General features: G+C 35.2%; 1 protein-coding gene across 1 annotated transcript in view; it reads right to left on the reverse strand.

The window, feature by feature from the left end:
* Window positions 1–22828, reverse strand: part of TBCD (tubulin folding cofactor D) — a 445631-nt gene that overhangs the window by 310218 nt on the left and 112585 nt on the right. The window contains exons 12-14 of the mRNA XM_027840857.1: window positions 20789–20849; window positions 16957–17031; window positions 5113–5207 (exon numbers count right to left, since the gene is read on the reverse strand). Of these exons, the coding sequence (XP_027696658.1) occupies window positions 5113–5207; window positions 16957–17031; window positions 20789–20849 (231 nt within the window). The remainder of the gene's footprint in view (window positions 1–5112; window positions 5208–16956; window positions 17032–20788; window positions 20850–22828) is intronic.

Here is a 22828-nt window from a genome sequence, read left to right on the forward strand (position 1 = left end):
CGGTACAAATAAGTATAGTATAGTCTTATGTAGATGCATATGAATGTATATATCTATATATGACTATGATTATAGATATGTAAATATAGGTATGTGTTTAAGTATGCTTACATATGAATACGTATACCTTTGTGTGTATATGTCTATATATGTGTATGTATTTGTATACATGTATGTGTGTGTATATCTCTATCCACACTTAATTGTAGCCTTGGGATGGGGGGGTGGGGAACAAAGTAAAAAGTACACAGCAGAAGACAAAGGAAAACTTACAAGGAGGCAAAGATGGACAGCTCTCAACACAATGCATAATATTTATTACATAGGTTTTCTTGAAATGGAAATTTATTGCTGTATATTTTGAATCCTCTCACGTTCTGCCGTGCACATGGCAATTCTTTTTTTTCTTTTGTATTATTTTAGGTTTAGTATGAGTTTGTTTCTTTTTTCTTTTCTTATTTTGTATTTAAGTTTAAAATAAAAAAATTTACCAAAAATTTTAAAAATTAATTCCTATTATCCTTTCAGTAAGATAATCTGTGCAGGTTTTCATTTCACTTCAATCACTGAAACTAAATTTTACAACATATCATCTTGCTGAATGGACTTTTTCCCTTTCAATCACTGATTTATTCATCCATTCAGAAATTCATTACTCAGGTGATTAAAACACTGCACATTTTAGTAGTGTTTTTCAACTTATTCTTTTTTCCTCCTTAATTGTGACTATGTAGCCAGCCTCTAGCCTCAGTCCTCCAAAAAAAAAAGTTTCTATTATTCTTCCTGAGACATATAACAAAAATGTTTGTTACCATAAATTAGGAGCAAACAGCTAGAAAAGTAACTAAGTAAAACAGGATACTGCTGGTCTTATCTTGTTTTGCTGATAGAAGTTAGTTAAGTAGAACAAAAGATTCCATAACATTGAAACCACTAAAAGTAACTAAGTAAAATAGGATAAAGCTGGTCTTACCTGGTTTTGCTGTTAGAAGTTAGTAAGACAAAGGTTAAGCTTTGCTTAGAGTGTGCATGCGTGGTAGGCCTATATTATTATAGGCCTACTTATATTATATTAGCTTCTCCTTACTAGCTGTGTGACCCTGGGCAAGTCACTTAACCCCAACTGCCTAAAAAAATAAACAAATAAATATTAGCTTCACCACCTCCAGGAGGGGCTAAGAAGCCATTTTCTAAACATGGGATGTATGAAGAAGGAGGAAAGACATATCAAGGAGTAGATGTGTAACAGGCGTACCAGAAAGTTGTACACTCTAGAGCACTCAGCCAATGAGGAAACAGAGGAGGGACTTTGTGGCGGGGATTAGAGAGAAATAGTAAAACTCCTGCTTTGACACAATGTGTCCATAGTACACCTTCGGTTGCAACTGTGTAATAAACTGGGCTTTTTACTTCATCCCTCATGAGTCCGAATGAGTTATTTCTCACGTTCTTAAACATTCTCCTTTCGACTTACATGAACTAATGCAAAGTAAAGTGAGTAGAACCAGAACACTATACACAGTAACAGCAACATTGTGCAATGATCAACTATGAATAACTTAACTCTTCTCAGAAATATGATGATCCAAGACAATTCCTAAGTACTCATGACAGAAAATACTATCCACATCCAGAAAAAGAACTGTTGAAGTCTGAATGGAGATCAAAACCTATTATTTTCACTTTATTTTTTTCTGGGTTTTTTCCTTTTGGTCTGTTTCCTCTTCACAACATATCTAATATGAAATTATGTTTTACGTGATTGCACAGATATAACCTATTTAAAATTCTTACCTTTTTAGCGAGAGTAAAATTAGGGAGAGAAAATTTAGAACTTAAATTTTTTTTAAATGAAATGTTAAAAATTGTCTTTTCATATCACTGGAAAGAATACTATTAAAAAATACTCTCCTTCAAAAAACTCCTTCATTCTCAAAGCTTGTACTACTACCATCCGTGACCACCAAAATCAATAGCTCTTCAGTTTTATCCAAGACCTATAAGGTTTAGCCATTTATCTACCATTGCCTACAAGGCAATCTCTTGTGGAGTTCCTGGTATGATTTCAATCAAATTCAGCATTCAAGAAAATGAATACATGGCTTCTTTTCTCAAAAATGTAAGCAACCACCTTCTGTTTCTGTCAATGACATCTACTTTCTATCTTTCTTCATAATTTAGGCTCCCAATTTCTCTGTGTCTATCACTTTCTCCCAAAGCCAGATTCAAAAGCTAAACTCAAAAATGATTCCTCCTTTTCTCTTTCAAAATCTGTATCCAGTCATGAACAAGTACTGTTTCAGCTGGCCTTTGTCACATTTTCCCTTTTTCTCAGTCTAAATGGCATCAAGATTATCTATATCTTTACCTCAGGCTAGGATTATTACAATTCTTTGACCTTAGGCTTTTCCTTACTTCTTCCCCACCCCACCCCCTTGTTTTTTTTTACTACTGCTAGATTTATCTTCTACTTCTAAATTTATAGTCCTACTGTCATTCTCTAGCTCAAAAAGCTAAAATGATTCTCTGATTGATTTTCAAGGATTGGTCTTGTTGTACCTACCCAACTTTATTTTCCATTTTTCCCTCCACTCTATACTAGATGATGCAACAAACACATGTTCATTCCATTCTATCCATATCTTCAATCTCATTGTTTCCCCTGACAACAGGTATACCCTTTCTTTTCATTACTCTTGATTTTTCTTTCCATCTTTAAATTTTAATAATAAAAATACACAAAAGTTACACAAAGGGTAAAAATTTAAACTGCACACGTGAAAACAGGAACAAACACAAAATAGAACCTTGACTATACAATAAAATCCCTAATCATATGATAGCAGCAGAAAAATTGGATTTAAGTGAGGCAGTTACGCAAAATAGTCAGCTTCACTCTTTCCTCTACAATCAATGAAGTCCAGTGGCAGGACAAAGGTTAAGATGACTGGTGATGGACCAAGATGCAGTGGATGACCATGGCATCTTCAAGGTCTGAGGTCTCTAAGCACACCACAGAGGCTGATTCAGCTGCTTTCATGGCTTTTGGGACAAATTATTCTCATCTACCTATTCTGCCAAGGAAAGTCTTCAGATGCTGGGGGTAGACATCCTCCCAGCTCATCAATGGGTCTGAGGCCTGTCAGTTATTCTCAACTTCGGTTAGCCTGTCAGCTGAGACAGTTTACCAGGGTGTAGCCACTGCGCATGCTACAGCTTCTTGGCGAGAGTTGAGTGAATGGTGGACCCCAAAGGTAAATGAGCAGCCCTGAAAAGGGCCCAGCAAGGCCTCACACCAGAGGTGCTAGTCCTCCTTGAATACCCCATACACCCCATCTAAATAGAATATAATATGTAGTCTAACATTTAAGAGGAAAACAGAAAACCTGGAAAGGGTTCAGAGGAGAGATACAAAAATACTAAAAGATTTGAAAAGGGGAATCCAGAAAGGTTCAAGGAATCTTAGTTTAGTAAAGAGGTATAACAACCAGTTGGTGGTATACAGGGATTGATTTAAAGGGAAAGATGAGAGATGGATATATAGATTCAGGAATCATTTGCATTGGGGCAGCTAGGTGGCACAATGGATAGAGCTCTGGCCTTGGAGTTAGAAGGACCTGAGTTCAAATGTGGCCTCAAATACTTGATACTTAACGAGTTCTGTGACCCTAGGCAAGTCACTTAACCTCAACTGCCTCACCAAAAAGCAAAAAGAAAAAAAAAAAGGAATCATTTGCATACAGATGATAATTGAACCCATGTAGAACTGAGCAGATAGCTTACCAAGCATGTCATGGAAAGAGCAATGTAAACAGACTACAGCATTATATCAATGATGAGTTACATGCAAGAAGTGTTATAAGACATATCATCCAGTAAACACAGAATTAGAAAAGATGAATCATAAGGTAAGAGTAAGAAATAACAGACACATAGTCCAAATATTACAATGATACCCACACAATGCTTTAAGAACTTAAGATAGGCCTCTTAATAAGTTGAGCAGACTACCTACATAGGACAAATAGAAAGAAAAAGCTCCAATGAAAAACTGTGATCAGGCCACAATCTTCATCACCTGTGAGAGTTCCCACATTGATAAAATCAACAAAATATCAACTTAAGTATAAACATATCTAATTCTATATCACATGCCAGAGGAAAAAAAAAATCTTTCCTAAGAAAAAAAAAAAAAAGAAGTTTCTACACGGCCCTATTGAATACAGTTTAGTTCCATGGCAAAACCTGAAACTATCTATCCTTGAAATTTGCAATCCTAGATACAATATTTTCCCTATTAAAATAATGACACCTGTACTAACAAAGATAATGCACCTAAACAACAGGTTCCATTGGCACAGATTTCATTATCAGAAGAAGTAATATAGAAGGTAGAAATTTTCCATGGTACATATTGCCTCTCTGCTGTGCTTCAGCAGGTCACTCTTTTCACTCTCTCTCTCCCAGGAAAGGCAAACTGTGGTCAGCGGACCCTCTGAAGCTATAGGTGGGTGCCCCATCTTCTCTTAGGAAGTTCTCCCATTCATTGATGCATAGGTCACATGGAGTTTACTAAAGAAATATGACCCTTTTTTGTTCAGCACAGGTTTTTCTATGGTATCTGTACCTGAAACAGAGCCACCAGATCAGTGTAGAGGAAATTAAAACTTCTCTCCAGTGTAGAGTATTTACTTACATACCCTTGTCAAATATGTTCACCTTGGTTTTGCTTACCTTTTTTCACGGTTACAAGAAAAGGAAGGTTCAGGGGGAAGGACTACATTGGGAAATGTCTGTGCTAATAAAAATCAAGAGGTATTGACAAATCTTCTAGCTATTCCTGAAAACTCCCCCTCCAAGACAACTTTGATAACATAGTTTTCCTTCAAATTAAAAAGGTGATTAAGTAACACACTTGACATTCCAAAAAAAAAATCATCTGATATATCCATACATTTGTGTTACCATATTAATGAAACCCAATCAAGGTTTAACAACACAATAGAGATTAGAAATAGGCAAATTCATAGCAGTCAGCAGAAGATTAAAAGAAAAGACAGATTAGAATGCCAATGTACCATAAAATGATGTTAATAAGCTTTCATTACTTACCATCTGTAAGTCGAGAAGGTAGTAACAATCCTCTTCTGCCTAATTCTGCTAAAGCCAGACATCCACCATGCCAAGCATTATCTGTTTCCTGAAAACTAACAACAAATAGAGCAACATGAATTTAACCTTAGGTGTTTTGGATTCACAAAAGTCAATCATTACTTAAAACCTGTTTTTTGTTGTTGTTGTTATTTATCATTCCTTTTGAAGGATAAGGGACTTTTCCAGTTAAAAAATTTACAAGCCCTTCCAAGAATTCAATACTAAGGATCTGAATTTTACTAAGGATAGGAATAACTTAGACTGTGCCTTGGCTTATACTTGTTACTGTGGGTATGAAGCACAAAATTAATCTAAAATTAAGTGATAAACATATAATTATCATGTTCTAAATTTGACATGAAGAAGTTTGTTTACAGAATGCTAAGAACAGACAGTTTTCTGAAACCCTTAGGACAATGGTATATGGGTGGGTGGGGGTGTGTGTGTGTGTGTGTGTGTGTGTGTGTGTGTGTGTGTGTGTGTGTGTGTGTGTGTGTGTGTGTGTGTGTGTGTGTGTGTGTTTTAAGGGTGGGAATACAAGCCTACTGACCAGCAAAACTAACTTGGACAAATTTTAGAATTTATTAAGGGTATAGTTAGGAAATACAAACATCTAGAAACAAGAGCAGTGATCATAAAAAGAAAATGGTTTTATCAAGAACAAGTCAAGCTAGAAAAACTTCATTTACTTTTTTGATGGAGTTACTAGACAGATAATAGAGGCAGCCTTTTAGGTTCAAATCTCACTTCTGACACTTTCTGGCTGTGTGCCCTTGAGCACGTCACTTAACTTCTATGTACCCCAGGCAACTCCTAAGGGTTTATCTACTAAGTCACAGACAGGTTGCAATCTGCATTGGTTGATGTAATCCTCAACTAAGTGTATTATCTAGTCTTCACATTGACAAAATCATGGTGTAATAAACTGACAGCTCATGAAGCTAAGGAGGTAGATTTAAGCAAAGCATCTTTTATTATTTCTGCTCATGCCAAGGTATGAGCTAGAAGATAGTATAATTAGGCGAACTTGGAACTGATTGGATAGACAGGCCTGATGGGAACTTGGAAGATGTCTAGTGGAGTGCCCAAGAAACAACTTATCCTTCACCTTGTACTATTTTACATTTTTTAAATAACCTACATAAAGTTATAGATGTCATTTTATCAAATTTATACAACGTGAAACTAAGAGAGAGATATAACAAACTGGATGACAAAGTAGCATGTAAATAGATCTCAAAAGGCAAAACTATATCTATAAGCTATATCTAATTAGATGAATTTTAATAGGGATAAATGTAAAGTCTTATTTTTGGGTTCAAAGAATCAACTTTGTAAATACAAAGTAGAAGATGTATTGCTAGATAACAGATGGTCTGAAAAAAGATCTGGGAGTTTCAGTAGCAAGGTCAATAAATCAATAGTCAAAAAGAGAAGCCAAAAAAGGCTAATGCAATCTAAGGTTGTACTAAAAGGCACTGTATTCACAACAATGTAGGTGATAATCCTGCTATCTACCATAGTCAGACCACATCAAAAGAACTATGTTCAATTATAAGTAAACCACATTTTAAGAACATTAATAATAGGAAAGCATCCAGAAGTTGGCAGCCAGGATAGTGAAGGGTCTTGAGGTCATGTCACATTAATTTGTCATGTCACCTTTAGTTTGGAGAATGCAAGACTTTGGGAAGAAAAGGTAAGAAAGGAAAGCTATCTTAAAATACTTGCAGAGATATCATATAGAAAAGGAGTTAGACTAAAGATTTTTTTCCTGGGGTTCATGAACTTTTAAAAATATTTAACTGTATTTCAATATAATTAGCTTCCTTTATAATCCTATTCATTTTATTTGCACTTAAAAATCACTACCTGAGAAAGAGACTTCACCAAACTACCAAAGGGAGTTCATGACATCAAAGACTAAGAAGCCATGGATTAGACTATATCCAAAAAGGCACCAAAATGTACATATTCTTCAACTCAGAAATAATGAACATATATCCCCAGGATATCAAGGTCAGAGTGAAATGACTTATATAAGCAAAAATTATAGCAGCATTTTCGTTGTAGCAAAGAGCTAAAATAGATGCTGAAGAATGGCCACACAAAATAGAGTATATGAATGTAATAGAACTTATTGGATCAGAAGAAGAATATGTTAAGAGATTTATAAAAACACATGAACTGATGAAGAATGAAATGAGTAGAAACTAGAAAACAACTTGTGTGATAATGATAATAATAAAATGAGGGGAAACAACTTTGAGAGGTCAAAAGAACTCTGATGAAAACACTGACCAATCATAACTTCAAAAGACTTATAATGAAACACAACTCTCAACTCTTGGGAAAGAAGTGATAGGCTAGAGATGCAGAATCAGATATAAGTTTTCACACATGGTACTGTATTGATGTCTTTGCTTTACTATACACATTTCACAAGAGAGGGCATCTACTCAAGTGGCAGGAGAGAGGAAGGCTAGAGGGTTATGATAGACATGAAAATACAAGAGCACCAATAAAAATAATTTCTTAAATGGATGGGAAAAAAGAAATGCAGAAGGAGACATAAATAAAGCAATACTGTTAATACCTTGTCAGACTTAATTAACGCTGACTGCCTGATCAAAAAGCAAAAAAAAAAGAAAGAAAAGAAAAAAAAGGAATCATTTGCATAGAGATGATAATTGAACCCATGGAAAACTGAGCAGATGAGCCTACCAATCTTAACACTGCCTAGTTAAAAAAGAAAAATAAAAAAGAACTGACATAAATAAAGCTGTTAACTATTTTTAAAAGGGGGGGGCAGGCCAGCTAGGTGGCGCAGTAGATAGACCATTGGCCCTAGAGTCAGGAAGACCTCAGTTCAAATCTAGACTCAGACTAGACATCTGACACTTACTAGCTGTGTGACCCTGGGCAAGTCACTTGACCCCAATTGCCTCGTGCAAAAAAAAAAAAGAAGAAGAAGAAATAATTTTTTAAAAAAACTGATGCAAGACATATTCAGTTTCTCATACAATCTCTTTTCCTGTTCTTTTTAACTGAAAATGTAACTTTCTTGACAATTAAGTTCACAATTTTAAGAATAAAGAAAATACTTATTCTGCGTGGCCCCGGAAGACAGATGTTGGAGCAATGGATAATCTTTCAGAAAAGCAGATGAATGCTTAATGAAACAGCAGCTTGAACTATTCAAAAGTAGAATGGGCTGAATTTAGAAGATTAAAGATTTAAGCCTATTTATGCATTTCTACACAGGCCCTAGCAAAACTTCACTTTGTTGGATTAGAGTCTAATGTATACTTGATTGAACTGAATATGAAGACCTACATTTAGAGCTACGAACCATTATCGAAAAAGTCTAGCAAGAGAACAAAATAAACTGAATTAGAAAAGATGGGAACATCAATGGATTTTGTCACAAAGAAAACAATTTTGGCATCAGATTACCTAAAGAAGTTATCTGTAAAGCTAGCTAAAGTCTTCAATCCAAAGAACAAAATAAAAGCTCAAAATAAGCAGAAGCTGCCAACACAAAAGAAAAGAGGCTGTTCCACCTACTCTACCCTCTATCATGGAACAACCTAGTCCCTTGCAATAGCTGGGATTGTTAGGCTCCTCTCCATATGGTTTTCCTGGCTTTCCCCTGTGAAAGATGAAAGTACTCTGCTCTCAATTACCATCCAGAAATCACCAGTAAAGGCTCAAGAAGGTAGGGGGTGTCAATATAGGGAAAAGGGATGGGTACTATGAGCTTTCACGTTAAAGACTGTTATTGAAGATGGCAGAGTAAAGACAGGGCCTTGCCTGAGCCCTCCCAAATTCCTCTCCAAACGACATCAAAATAATGCCTCAAAATTAATTCTGAAGCAGCACAACCAATAAAAAGATGGGGTAGAACAATTTTCCAGCCAAGAAAACTTAAGAAGGTCAGCAAGAATATTCTGTCTCACTGTGGTGAGAGTGAAGCACAGGCCACGACCTGACAAGCCATCAGCAGCTTCCAGACCTTTCAGCCCACAGACAGTAAGGTGGGTGGACAACTAGTCTGAAGATTACAGGGGACAGTTGCTGGCAGTGAGAGGATGGCTCTGTTGCATTACCTGTACCTGGGTACAGGTCCCAGGGTAAAAAGAAGTACTAGCAGGAATGAGGACCCTGGACATCGTTCCGAGGCAGCCAGGAGAGCAGTGATGATACCTCTCATTGGAGCATACCACTTTGGGAGAACTGAAAACTTACAGAAACTCAGAACTAGATCTGGAAACAGCCTCGAAAAAAAAAAAGCCCTAAAGCTTAGGAATGTACCCCCTCCACTCCAGGAGCAGAACCCAACTTTAACATAAAGTTAAAAGGCAGAAAATAGGCTGGAAAAATGAGCAAACAACAACAAAAGTAAACTGACCATAGAAAGTGTCTATGGTGACAGGAAAGATAAAAACAAAAATTCAGAAAAATTTAACAAAATCAAAGCTGCTACACAGAAAACCTCCAAGAAAAACACTAATAAGTCTCAGAACAAAAAAGAAATCTTGGAAGAGCTCAAAAAGAATTTGAAAAATTAAGTAAGACAGCTAAAAGAAAATTTGGGGAAAGAACTGAGAGTAATGCAAGAAAATCAAGAAAAAAGAGTCAAAAGCTAGGTAAAGGGGACAAAAAAAAAATGTTGAAGAAAATAACACCTTAAAAAAGGCCTCTGGGGGGCAGCTAGGTGGCGCAGTGGATACAGCAACGGCCTTGGAGTCAGGAGGACCTGAGTTCAAATCCGATGTCAGACACTTGACACTTACTAGCTGTGTGACCCTGGGCAAGTCAGTTAACCCCAATTGCCTAAAAATTGAAGAAAAAAAAAAAAGGCCTCTGTTTCATTAAATGTGGATGTTTTTTCCCCTGAAAGATTGTACTCAATTTTGCTGGGCAGGTGATTTTTTGGTTGTGATCCTAGCTTCTTCACCTCCAGCATATCATATTCCAAGACCTTTGATCCTTTAATGTAGAAGCTGCTAAATCCTGTGTAGTAACCCTGTGTAACCACAGAGTCTGAATTTTTTCTTTTTGACTTGGGAACGCTAGAATTTGGCTCATGGGAGCAAAATTTTTCCTGGGAAAACTATTAAGAGTTTTCATTTTGGGATCTTTTTCAGGAGGTGATCAATGGATTATTTCAATTTCTTTTTTTGGGGGGGGGAGGGTTTAGGCAAAGGGGTTAAATGACTTGCCCAAGGTCACATAGCTAATAATGTTATGTGTCAGAGGCCAGATTTGAACTCGGGTCCTCCTGAACCCAGCGCCGGTACTCTATACGCTGTGCCACTTACCTGCCCTAATTGTTTCAATTTCTATTTTACCCTTTGGTTCTAGGATATCAGGACAGTTTTCCTTGATAATTCCTTGAAAGATGATATCTAGGCTCTTTTTTTGATCATGGTTTTCAGGTAGTCCAGGAGTTCTTAAATTATCTCTCATCAATCTGTTTTCTAGATCAGTTGTTTAAGATATTTCACCTTTTTTTTTTTTTTTTGGCTTTTTGGTGAGGCAATCAGGGTTAAGTGACTTGCTCAGGGTCACACAGCTAGTAAGTGTCAAGTGTCTGACACCGGATTTGAACTCAGGTCCTCCTGACTCCAAAGGATATTTCATATTTTCTTCATCCTGTGATGGAAATGATTGTTCATAAATCAAAATAAATTAAGAAATTTGTTAAAAAAAAAAAGACATGGAAGAGCTTTTAAAATCGAGGGGAAGATAGTGGAGTGTTAAGCAACACTTGAACCTTGCTCTCATTGGAATTAGCTGAAACAGAGAATAACACACTCAGGTATAGAAATCTATCTTACCCTACAGGGAAGTAGGAGAGATGGAGGATAAGGGATGGGCCCAATAGAAGAAAGGGCAGATTGGCAGACGTGGTAATTAGAAAAGAAACAAAACACTTTTAAGAAGGTACAGGGTTAAAGAAGAAAAAGAGAGAGAGAAGAGAATAAACAGGGGGAAAAAGTAGGAGGGAGGGAAATACACAGTAATCATAACTGGGAATGGAAATGAGAATGGGAATGAGATGAACTCACTCATGAAATGGAATCAGCAGAGTGGATTACATGATTTAGACATAATACATAATACCATAAGCAAATCTGGGGAACATGGAATAGTTGACCTGTCAGACACATGGGTAAGGGAAGAATTTATGACAAATAAGAGATAAAAACAATTACAGCTTACATATGAAATGGACCATTCTGATTACATTAAATTAAAAAGATTTTATACAAACAAAACCAATGTAGCCAAGATTAGAAGGAAAACAAAAAACTGGGAAAAATTTTTCACAGCAAATTTCTCTGATAAAGGCCTCAATTCTCAAATATATAGAGAACTGAGTAAAATTTGTAAGAATTTGAGTCACTCCCCAATTGATAAACAAAGGAAAAAAATGCAGTTTTCAGATGAAGAACTCAAAATATCTAAAGTCATATAAAAATGTTCTAAATCACTATTGATTAGAGAAATGTGAATTAAAACAACACTGAGATATCACCATACATCTATCAGATTGGCTAACATGACAGAAAAGGAAAATGACAAATGTTGGAGGGGATGTGGGAAAACTGAGACACTAATGCACTGCTGGTGGAGTTGCACACTGATCCAATAATTCTGGAGAACAAATTAGAACTATGCCCAAAGGATTACAAAACTCTGACTATGTATATACTCTAACTATATACATAGACCCCACTAGTAGGTCTATATCTAAAAAAGATGGGAGGAAAAAAAAAAAGAGAAAAGTACCTATATGAACAAAAATTTTTACAGCAGCTCTTTTTATGGTAGCAAAGAACTGGAAATTCAGGGGATTCCCATCAATTAAGGAATGACTAAACAAGTTTTTGGTATATAAATGTAATGGAATGCTATTGTTCCATAAGAAATGGTGAGCAGAATTCTTTCAGAAAAACCTGAAGACTTATATGAACTGATGCAAAGTGAAATGAGCAAAACCATATTGTACAATGATCTACTGTAAATTATTTAGTTGTTCTCAGCAATACAATGATTTAAGACAATTCCAAAGGACTTCTGATGAAAAATGCTATCCACTTCCAAAAAAGAACTGATGGAGTCTGAATGCAAATCAAAACATACTGTTTTTTAACTTTATTTTTCTTGGGTTTTTTTTGGGGGGGGGATGCAGTCTGTATTTTCTTTCACAACATGACTAATACAGAAATGTGTTTTGCATGATTACACATGTATAACCTATATCAAATTGCTTGTTTTCTAAATGGGAGAAGGAAGGGAATTTGGAACTCAACATTTTTTAAAATGAGTGTGAAAATTGTTACATATAATTAGAAAAAATAAAAATATTAAAGCAAAATTTTAAAAAGGAATGAACAAGCATTTATTAAGTATTACATGCAAAGTACTATGCTAAGCTCTGGGGATACTATTCTCAAGGAATTCCGATACTAATAAGGAAAGAAAACACATATAAGAAATTTCAGCTGAAATAAAAGAGACTATTTTAATTTTGTCTGTTACATTGGCACTTAGCACATAAGAGACATAGACCCTTAATAAATGTTTGTCAGATTGAATTGAATTCTACATTTCTACCTCTCTTACTCCTTACAGTAGGTCTCACAGGAAACCATAGCCCTTAAGCTGACCAGCAGCCAAGATTTTACCCTTTGTAGCCAAATCTTTTACTAACCGCAATGCTCTCCACCCATCTCCTTCAATACTGCACACCAATCTAACAAACCTCCACTTTCCCTCTTTCTACACAAAAAATGAGAGAGTGCTTCTGTAGGAAAGATCCAATGTAAACCTCATGCTTTACAAATTAATGCTGTCCAACATCAACTAGGCGTTTGCTGGTACTGAGCAGTACTTTCATTAATCACGCTATAAAGGGTGAAACTCACAGAAATTTAAATCTTCCCTTCTTTCTCCTTTTAGACCCTCAACTCAAAGGGCCTTACTGGCAATTTGTATAAGATTTAATCTCATGATAACTAAGGTCAGTTGTTATAGCAGCGCCCTGATATATAATTACCTACAGCCCCCACATATGCATCTTTACATTCTTCCTTTCAGAGAAACAGAACCTCTTCTTTTCTAAAACTAAACCTTCAACCTGAACTCTATATCCCATTATATCACTCTCAAAAATTCACTGAAATCTTCCTCCTCTTCTATCTTCAAATATACAACAAAATATTTAAAGTAGCATCTTTGGGGACAGGAAAAATTGGAAACAAAGTAAATGACCATCAACTACAAAATAATTAAATTGTGGCACATGAATGTAATAACTATTACAATACTGTAAGAAATGATGGTTGTGATGAAAACAGAAAAGCATGGAAAGAGATACTTAAATTGATGCAGAGTAAAGTGAGCAGAACTAAGAAAACAATATAAACAATGACTACCACAATGTAAATTTGAAAAAAAAACACATACATATATCAAAAGGGAATGCTGAAAAATTGTAAAGAACAAGCATGGTTCAAAGGAAGAGATACAGAAAGACACTTTCAACCCACTCCTATGGAGATGTAGAAGAACCACAAATGTTGTACATAGTATATACGTTCAGACTTTAACACGGGTTACACTAACTTTTTTTCCTCTTTCTCTTCTGTTATCTTAAGAAAAACATTATTTGGAGGCAGTGAGGTGGCATAGTGGGTAGAGCACCAGCCCTGAAGTCAGGAAGACTTGAGTTCAAATCTGGCCTCAGAAACTTGACACTGACTAGCTGTGTGAACCTGGCAAGTCACTTAACCCCAACTGTCTCACCAAAAAAAGAAAGATAGAAAGAAAGAAAAATACTACTTGTTATATCGAGATGGCTCTCTGAGAGGGAGAGGAAGACTGGGAGAAACTCTGGCAATATAAACAACAAAAGACATCAATAAAAAACACATTTTTATAAATAGGACAGTTCTGGGTGGCAGTCCTGGGGCAAAGAGGAACACTGTGGCATGGCGGAACTTGTAGCAGCTGTGAAGAGGAAAATCCTCCTCACAGTTCCAAGACAGAAAAGAGTGCTTGTGGTCACTCACAGACCAGAGCACAGGCAGGAAAAGGAGTAAACACCTCACCTTTGATCATATTGCCTTGGAAGAACTGAAAATTTACAGGTCCCTAGAAGTACCTCTGAAAACAGCTTGCAAAAAAACCCCAAAACTTGGGATAGTACATTCTCCACAATGGAAGCAGACCCCTGCCTTAACAAAGAGTATGAAAATCAAATAATTGGCTGGGATCATGAGCAAGCAGCGCCAAAAAAGTCAGACCATAGAATCTTACTCTGGTGACAAAGAAGATCTAAACATACAACCAGAAGAAGACAAAAAAGTCAAAGTTCCTATATCCAAAGCCTCCAAGAAAAATATGAATTAGTCCCAGGCCATGGAAGAGCTCAAAAAGGATTCTGAGAAGCAAGGAAGGGAAATCAGAGTGATATAAGAAAATCATGAAAAACAAGTCAATAGCTTGCTAAAGGAGACCCAAAAAAATACTGAAAAAAATAACACCTTAAAAAATGGACTAACCCAAATGGCAAAAGAGATCCAAAAAGCTAATGAAAAGAATGCCTTAAAAAGCAGAATTAGCCAAATAGAAAAGGAAGTCCAAAAGCCCACTGAAGAAAATACTTCCTTAAAAATTAGAATGGAGCAAATGGAAGCTAATGACTTTATGAGAAATCAAGACATTATAAAACAAAACCAAAAGAATGAATGGGAAAGAATAAAGGCAAAAGGAGACGGTAGAGGATGAGATGGATAGAGAATCTTATGGAAACAATGATCATGAACTTGAACAGATTTAAGACTTTAAGAGATAGCGGAGGATAGAAAGGCCTGGCATGCTATAGTCCATAGAGTCACAAAGAGTCAGACACAACTGAAGAATAGCAACAACTGATAAATCAGTATCATTATTTTCATATAAAAAAGGAAAAACAAATTTGTTCTTATATGATACATTCAATTTTTCACTATAAATAGTGAAAGATAATCAGAACTATTTTCATTGTTCCCAATGAAATGTAAGACAATCCCAAGAAAAGAGTTTGTGCTTCATGAAAGTACTATGATATTTTTTGTAACAGGATATATCTTCTGAGAATGGCAAGCAACATTCTGACATATTGTTAATGCATTCCTTAAACTGTCAGTGGGCATGCTTGAGGCTAAGTAAAAGAGGAAACAAGTTTAAGAAAACACACTACTTTGCCTCATACTTGCGAACTGTCTTTTTTTGACTAACAAATATTTAGACAACCTAAAATGCTGACAAAACAGTTTTCTACAAGACTGCCATGACCATTCACTATGATAATTCTAGAAGTAAAACAAACTAAAAGTGAAGGCTTTTATTATCAACTGGGACAGCTGAAATTAAATTTTATCTGTGCTCAACTTTGTCTGCTACTTCAACCATGTAAGATATTTTATTCAAGAAAAAAATTCCTTTAGGTAGGTAAGAAAAAGTCACCCAGAATTTCCCTCTCAAAAAAATTATAACAAGATTGAGATTTTTTTTAAAAATGCCATTGTAGGACAATGTTCTCTAAGGTTCTCTTCTGTAACACAATTTATCTCATAAACATAAAGAAATCTCCATAAATGCTCCAAAGTTACCTAAAAACTACTACACATCAATTCACCGAACTTAAGTTCACATGCACCTATTGGGATTTGAACCACAATTTCAAAAAAGTAAAGACTAACATATTAACTGTGCTCTGCAAATAAAACAGGAGGCACTTAATAAATGTCTACTGAACTGGACTCAATGCATATCTTATGTTGAAAAGCCTATCCTGATGAGCATTCTCTCCTTGAAGACACTCAGAATGAAGCACTATCTGTTACTCAATTTTTCTTCCTAGATGTGATTTAACCTCTCTTACTTATAGGTCCCTCATCTGTAAAATGAGGATAATAGTCTTATATTACTTATCTCATAAGCATTCTATAAATATGTTACTGCAGGTTATTACAGGGCTTATACTATGATCAAAAAATCTACCCATTTGGGCTGTGTCAGATTATGAAGACAATACAAAGCAGCCAAAAAGTTATTAATCTGTGCATACTCTTTGACCCAGCAATTCTGCTACTGGGTCTGTACATACAAAGAGATCAAAGAATGAGCAAAATGACCCATATATACAAAAATATTTATAGTAATTTTTTCCATGCATCAAAGAATCAGAAATTAAATAGGTGTTCATCAATATGGAATGGATGAACAAGTTATAGTATATGAAGTGATGGAATAATACTGTGCTATAAGATATGATAAAGGGAATGTTTTCAGAAGAATCAGGGAAGACTTGTCTGAACTGATGCAGAATGAAGTGGGCAGAACCAAGAGAAAAATGTAAGACAGTATCAATAATATTGGAAAGACAAGAAACTCAACACAATGACCAATCAAAATTCTAGATGAAACATTACCCACATCCTGATAGAGAGACGATGGACTTAAAAATGCAGAATGAACTATATTTTTGTGGCCACGTTCATTGCAAGAATTTTCTTTGATTACTATACCTGTTTGTAACAGGAGTTTTGTTTCCCTGCTTTTGCAACTGGGGGAGGGGGAAGGAGGGAACAGGGAAAAGGCTCATCATGAATATAAAATAAAATTTAATTTTTACAAAAAGGTACACCAGGTAACTGAACCCAAATACTACAGGGTAGAGAATTAATTATATTACAAAAATGATTTTAAAAGGGAAAACGATTTCACTTTCGTTTCTTCACATACCTGAAGCAGTCCAATACCGAACCTACAACATCATCTGCTAATTCTTTTGGTAATCTTCCAGTCATTCTACCAATTCTGTAAGAGGAAAAAAAAAACCCACAAACATATACATATAAACAAAAACAATTCATCTGTATCATCTTTATACTTCTTACCTAGTAAGTATTAATGTCCTACTGGTACATTGAAAGGGAAAAAAAAAGGCAAAATAATTCAACCCTGTACAATTATAATCTACGATTTCCTTTGCAAGGCTCATTGTGAAATACCATTAACCAAAAATCTGTCCGTACCCCTATAGTATGTTTGTGGGGTTTTTTGCCCAATCTCAAAAGCATACTCCATGGCATTCTAAAATCTATACATGCAAAAGAAGCAAATTACAGTATCTTCAATAGGTTTATTCCAAATCAGATATTCACCTCAATATACATAGATGAAGCCAAAGAACCTATGAGGCACCATCTTTACATTTTTACTCTGCCTCCTGTAGTTTTCTTTTAATAACAAATCAATGACGCTTACTTGTTTCAGGGCTGAAAATTTAAATGTCATCATTAGAGTTCAACAGCCAGTTGAGTGCTAATGACAAACTCTTCCACTGTATGACTTTGGTCAAATCACTTAATCTCCCTGGGCCTAAGTGTCCTCATCTGTAAAAAGGGTTCAGACTAAATCGAATCTTTTTTTTTTTATGGTGTCAATTTTAAACAGATTTTGTTCCCCATGACAAGAATTGCATTTCCACTTGTTTACAATACTGAAAAAGCTCAATGTTTTTTACTTCTCTCCCTTTGTATATTAGAATGTCCAGATTTACATAATAGCTTAAATGCTACTATTAAACTGCTACTGCTTTGGCTACAAATTTGAGTCCTTCAGCTTTTGTAAAGCTGTGCTGAATGCTCCATTCTGGGTGCATTTAATTAACCTCTTCAATAGTAGATCCAGAAGAAGCACCTCCAAATGCAGCTGCTCCACCACCTGGGAATGCACTAGGCAGCAGATCCCCAGCATTCTGACATAGTTTAGTAATGACCTCCATTCCTTTCTGCAGCTGCTCAAATTCTTCCTTCCAAACAATTTGGTTTTTATCCAGTAAGTTGATTTTTTTTTGTTACATTTGTCAAGGACCTTCTGTTTGTCTTCATCACAAATTCTGCCCTACAGTTTCTCATCTTCTACTGTACCTTTCATTCTGAAAGTGTAAGATTCAAGTAAGTTCTTGAAAGATACCTTGTGTCTTTGTTTCTTACCTTCAGCCACGTATTCCTCAACTTCCTGGATTCAATGTCTTCATTGATCAAGCAACTTTTGTGATTGATGACTATGATCTTATTCTCCTTGCCTATTCATTTATCCATAATAAATACACTAAGGATGCCATCTGCAACAACTTCAAATGTTACTTCAATAAAAGGAACAACCTGGAGGCAGGGGTAATTTCTGTGAACTCAAACTAGCTAAGGAGGTTGTTATCCTTTGTCATTGCTCTCTAACTTGGCAGACTTTGGGTTTTTTTGGTTTTTTTTCTTTTTGTTTGTTTTGGTGAGGCAATTGGGGTTAAGTGACTTGGCCAGGGTCACACAGCTAGTAAGTGTTATGTGTCTGAGGCCGGATTTGAACTCAGGTCCTCCAGACTTCAGGGCCAGTGCTCTATCCACTGTGCCACCTAGATGCCCCTGCTCTCTAACTTGGAACAAGCTAAGAAGGCGGTTGTCTGAAAATGTGGGAAAAGTCAGTCTGCTTAGTAGGGATGTTGGTACTCCATTTAATCAGAACTGTCATAACTCCACTGACAGTTTCAATAATAAGGCAAAGAAGAGTGACATCAAGTACAGCAAATCCTAAACTTTCTCAGATTTATCCCCAGACAAGACGGCAGCCTGGACAGCAATACCATAAATAACAGCCTTATCAAGACTGTTTTAGCTCCTTGAGGAACAGAAGTTTCTGAATCTTGGGGATGTGAGTGGAACCACCCATGAATCTGTGACTAATCTAGTTTGATATTAGAATTCATGGTCTTTGACAGCTGAAGAGGTTAGATTCAGCTCTTCAACACAAACACAGGTGACACAGTATACCTTCATAGAGGGAGTCAATCTCAATACTACCCTGGAAATTGGAAAAGAGTACGCTTTGCATATTCACAAGCAATGTGCAGACAGCGCACAAACCTCTTGTTATCTCTGATTTCCTTCTTGTGCTTTCCACTTGAACTCAGCAATGAAATGACTATGTAGTTGTCACCCAACTAGGTGTTCCCTGCTGTGGACTTGACTTCAAAAATGTCATCTTCAATGGCAAATAATGGAGACATCAAAAATGCCATTTTTAATGTCAAAGATCAATACATTTCTCTTGGCACCAACCTTGCTGTCTAAACCATAAGCAATAGCAAAAGCAGTTTTCTCTTGAAAAATTGAAGCACAGAGACACCATGGATGGTTTCGGTATCTTTGGGGGCCTGATACTGAGAATTATTGAAGTACGCTAGTACTATGACTACAGCATTTGTAACAGTTTTCTCAAGGTAACCTTTGTCAATTTCATCCATCTTGGTCAAGACAACAGAAGATACTTCTTCTGAACAGAAGCTTTTGGTCTCCCCTTTTTACTCCACTTAGACCTAAGGCCTGCCTTTATCCTTTAGTACCATGAAAAGTCAATGTTTCACGTATGACTGTACAACTGCATCATCAAATCAATCAAAGACTGTGCTGATGAGGTTTATTACAACTTGATTCTTTGAAGTATCACCAATTAAACATTCTATGTGCGTGAAGGTAGCATAACTTAGGGTGGTCCTCCTGATCAAGAAGGAGAAACAAGAGCTGCTGCTATACTAAGACTCTAGATCAATTCCTAAGATCCCTTCCAACTCTGGATCTATGATACTATAGTACTACAGCTATGAAAGAGGAAAGCAGGGACAGGTATACTTCCATTAGCACAATTCAATACTCTATCTAATTGCAACATGCACTTACATTCAACTGGGCATGTAACTATTAGAATACCACAGCAACTGAGGAGAAGAGGCCTGTCCAACATTTTTTAGAAGCTGAATGTTGATATGAAATGGTTTGAAGGCTCCCTAAGAAAACTGTCTTTCCCACTGACCTGTCCTTAATATGTTGTCACCTACAATTACAGTTTTGTTATTTAGGATTAAAGCACTGTCCCACTTTAAAATGCTAATATTATATATCCATTCTTCTCCCAGGAAACAGTAATTAACTTTTGGTTTGAAGTTGATCATCTGATCCTTTTCACCATGACAGCTAGCTTAGAGCTAGTTTTGACTACAAAATAGTGAAAGGATGTATGTTCAAACCAGAGACTACTGCTCAAAAATATAAGGCCTGAGTGAGATACCATCAGGCACCACCAGTTAGCAGGTAAACTTAAAGCACTAGGAACCCCAAGTGAAGCAAGATGCATGCCATAAGGGAAGAGAAGAATACTATAAGGAGAGCTGAGAAGGTACTTGAAAAAACTTCTTATACAATTCTTCCAGTTCTGGCTAGACACAGAGGTGATGATGCTGAAGTTTCAATATTAGAAACTACCTTTAAAAAAACATTTAATAAAAAAAATTTTTTTTAAAAATAAAAAAATTTAACTGTAACTAGGTAAACAATTCTCTTTGTCCTTAAAAAACCTAATTACTGAAGCTATCAAATATTAGTTGAAATAGTAAAATAGTTGAATTTACCATCTAGTAAACATAAAAATTCACAAAAAAAACTTTTCTATTTTTTGGAGGTCTATGAAAATTACACCAAGATTCATCTATTTATTTTCAGGTAAATGACAGGAAACATACCCTTTTGCTGCAGACCATCGGACAATTGTATCTTTGTCTTTCAATCCAACCAGCAGCTGCTCTATAAAGAATACAAGATAAGAATTATTCACTTCTGTTCCACAAAACAAAGAAAATCATATTTTGATTTTCTTCCTTAAAAATGAGAATATTCGAAAATATTCTACATTATTTTACAGCTATTTTTAACAATATCTTTAAAGAATCTGCATTTTATTTGTAAGAATAGGAACCATCTATTTATGAGTTTAACAAAAGCAGTGTTTCTCAATCCATGCTGCAAGAAACCCAGAAGCATCCCAAATTTGTTTGGTTTTTAAATGAATTTTATGTTATTTGTTAATAGACATGAAAATAATAATTTATAAGGGATTTAACAAGGGCTCTGCCCAAGTTTTATTTAAATTGAAGTGTTTAACCATTATGGAAATAATTGAGAATCACTCTTCTAGAGTAATCAGCTAAAACTCATGTTCCTACTTAAACAAAATCCAAAATCCATCCCAAATGCAATAAGGTGCACCATGAATAAAATTGCATTTTTAAATCTTCTTTGTAACATAATAGAAATAACAAGAACAAACAACTCAAGCTGGTTTGCTTAGATAAGGGAACCCAGCAGCTTCATGCATTTTAATTTCTATGGGAGGTGGAAGTAATGAGAAAAGGAGAACAGGTATTCTGTGTCATATCACTTTGCTTACAGTATCCTTTTCTGTGCCTCAGCAGGACATATATTCCCTTCTGGTCTTACATAGTTTACTTTCAAAACAGAACTTCAATTTTATTTTTATTTAACTAAGTTCTTTTCTGTAATCACAATCATGATAAATGAAAAAATCAAAATAAATATTTACCATAAAAATATATTTAAAAGTAACAGATATTTTTGACAATATAACTAGCTTTTGATCCATATTTGGGTTTAATGATGACTAATGGTAAGGCAAAAAACTTAACTTATAATGTGATCGCATAATCATGAAGATATTTTAAAAATCTAGGCTAAAAATGATAGACTTTCATGTACAATTAATTTTTCCCTTTTTATTCATTTGATTTATAATATTTATCTAAAGATGATAAATATAATTAAAAAATTAACACTAAAAATTTAGCATTCCATAGGCAGCAAAAAGATTATCTATTTTGGTAACCATTGACTAAAAGGTACATGTGATAAATGTAATATGAAATTACGTTCTATGAAATAAAATATATAACCAAATGAACTGGGAAAAAAAAACCTACCCCTCTGTAAGAGAGAACTCTAACAAGAAACCAAAGCACATTCTGCTTTCATGTGAAGGACAACACTGTGCCAACTGCTAAATGGCTACCTATAATTTTAAAATAACTTTTAAGCTGTGTTATTTTCTCTATCATTAGTATATACATACCATATATGACTTATATACATATAAATGTATATGCATATATATACACATACTACATACAACAAATACATATGATATTGTTTTTCTCAAATTCATACAAATTTTTTACAGAGTTCTTAGGTACTTTTAAACTTTAGAACTTAGACTGTGAGTAAAGTAGAAACAATCTAAAAACAACAAAGAAGCAGATTTATTATTTAAAGTTTCTGATATAATTATTATAAATACTATAAATAGAGCACTAAGTCAAAGAATAAATAACATCCAATGAAAAACCCTTTTTAATTCAGGTTCACTAAGTAAAAATTTTTTATATTCTGCTTCATTAGTTTTAATATAACATATAACAGTTTCCTATTTCAGTCACCTTTTTTTTTTTCCAATAGCAAGATACAGTAAAACAATGATATTTTTCTAGAACTTAAGAAAATGACAGTTGTTGGATTCATGGAAAAGCTCAAGTTTGCTATTAACCATACTAAATGACAGATTCTAGTAGAAATCAACACCAAAACAAACATTTATTAAGTACCTACTATGGAACAGACACCATACTAGGGAGTGAAGGTATAAATGCAGAAGTCAGACACCTCTGCCCTTAAGGATCTTAAATTCCACTTGAGAGAATACTTTATATTCACAG

This window comes from Vombatus ursinus, unplaced genomic scaffold (assembly GCF_900497805.2).
Source record: "Vombatus ursinus unplaced genomic scaffold, bare-nosed wombat genome assembly UNPS02004704.1, whole genome shotgun sequence".
In the NCBI taxonomy this organism is placed as follows: domain Eukaryota; kingdom Metazoa; phylum Chordata; class Mammalia; order Diprotodontia; family Vombatidae; genus Vombatus; species Vombatus ursinus.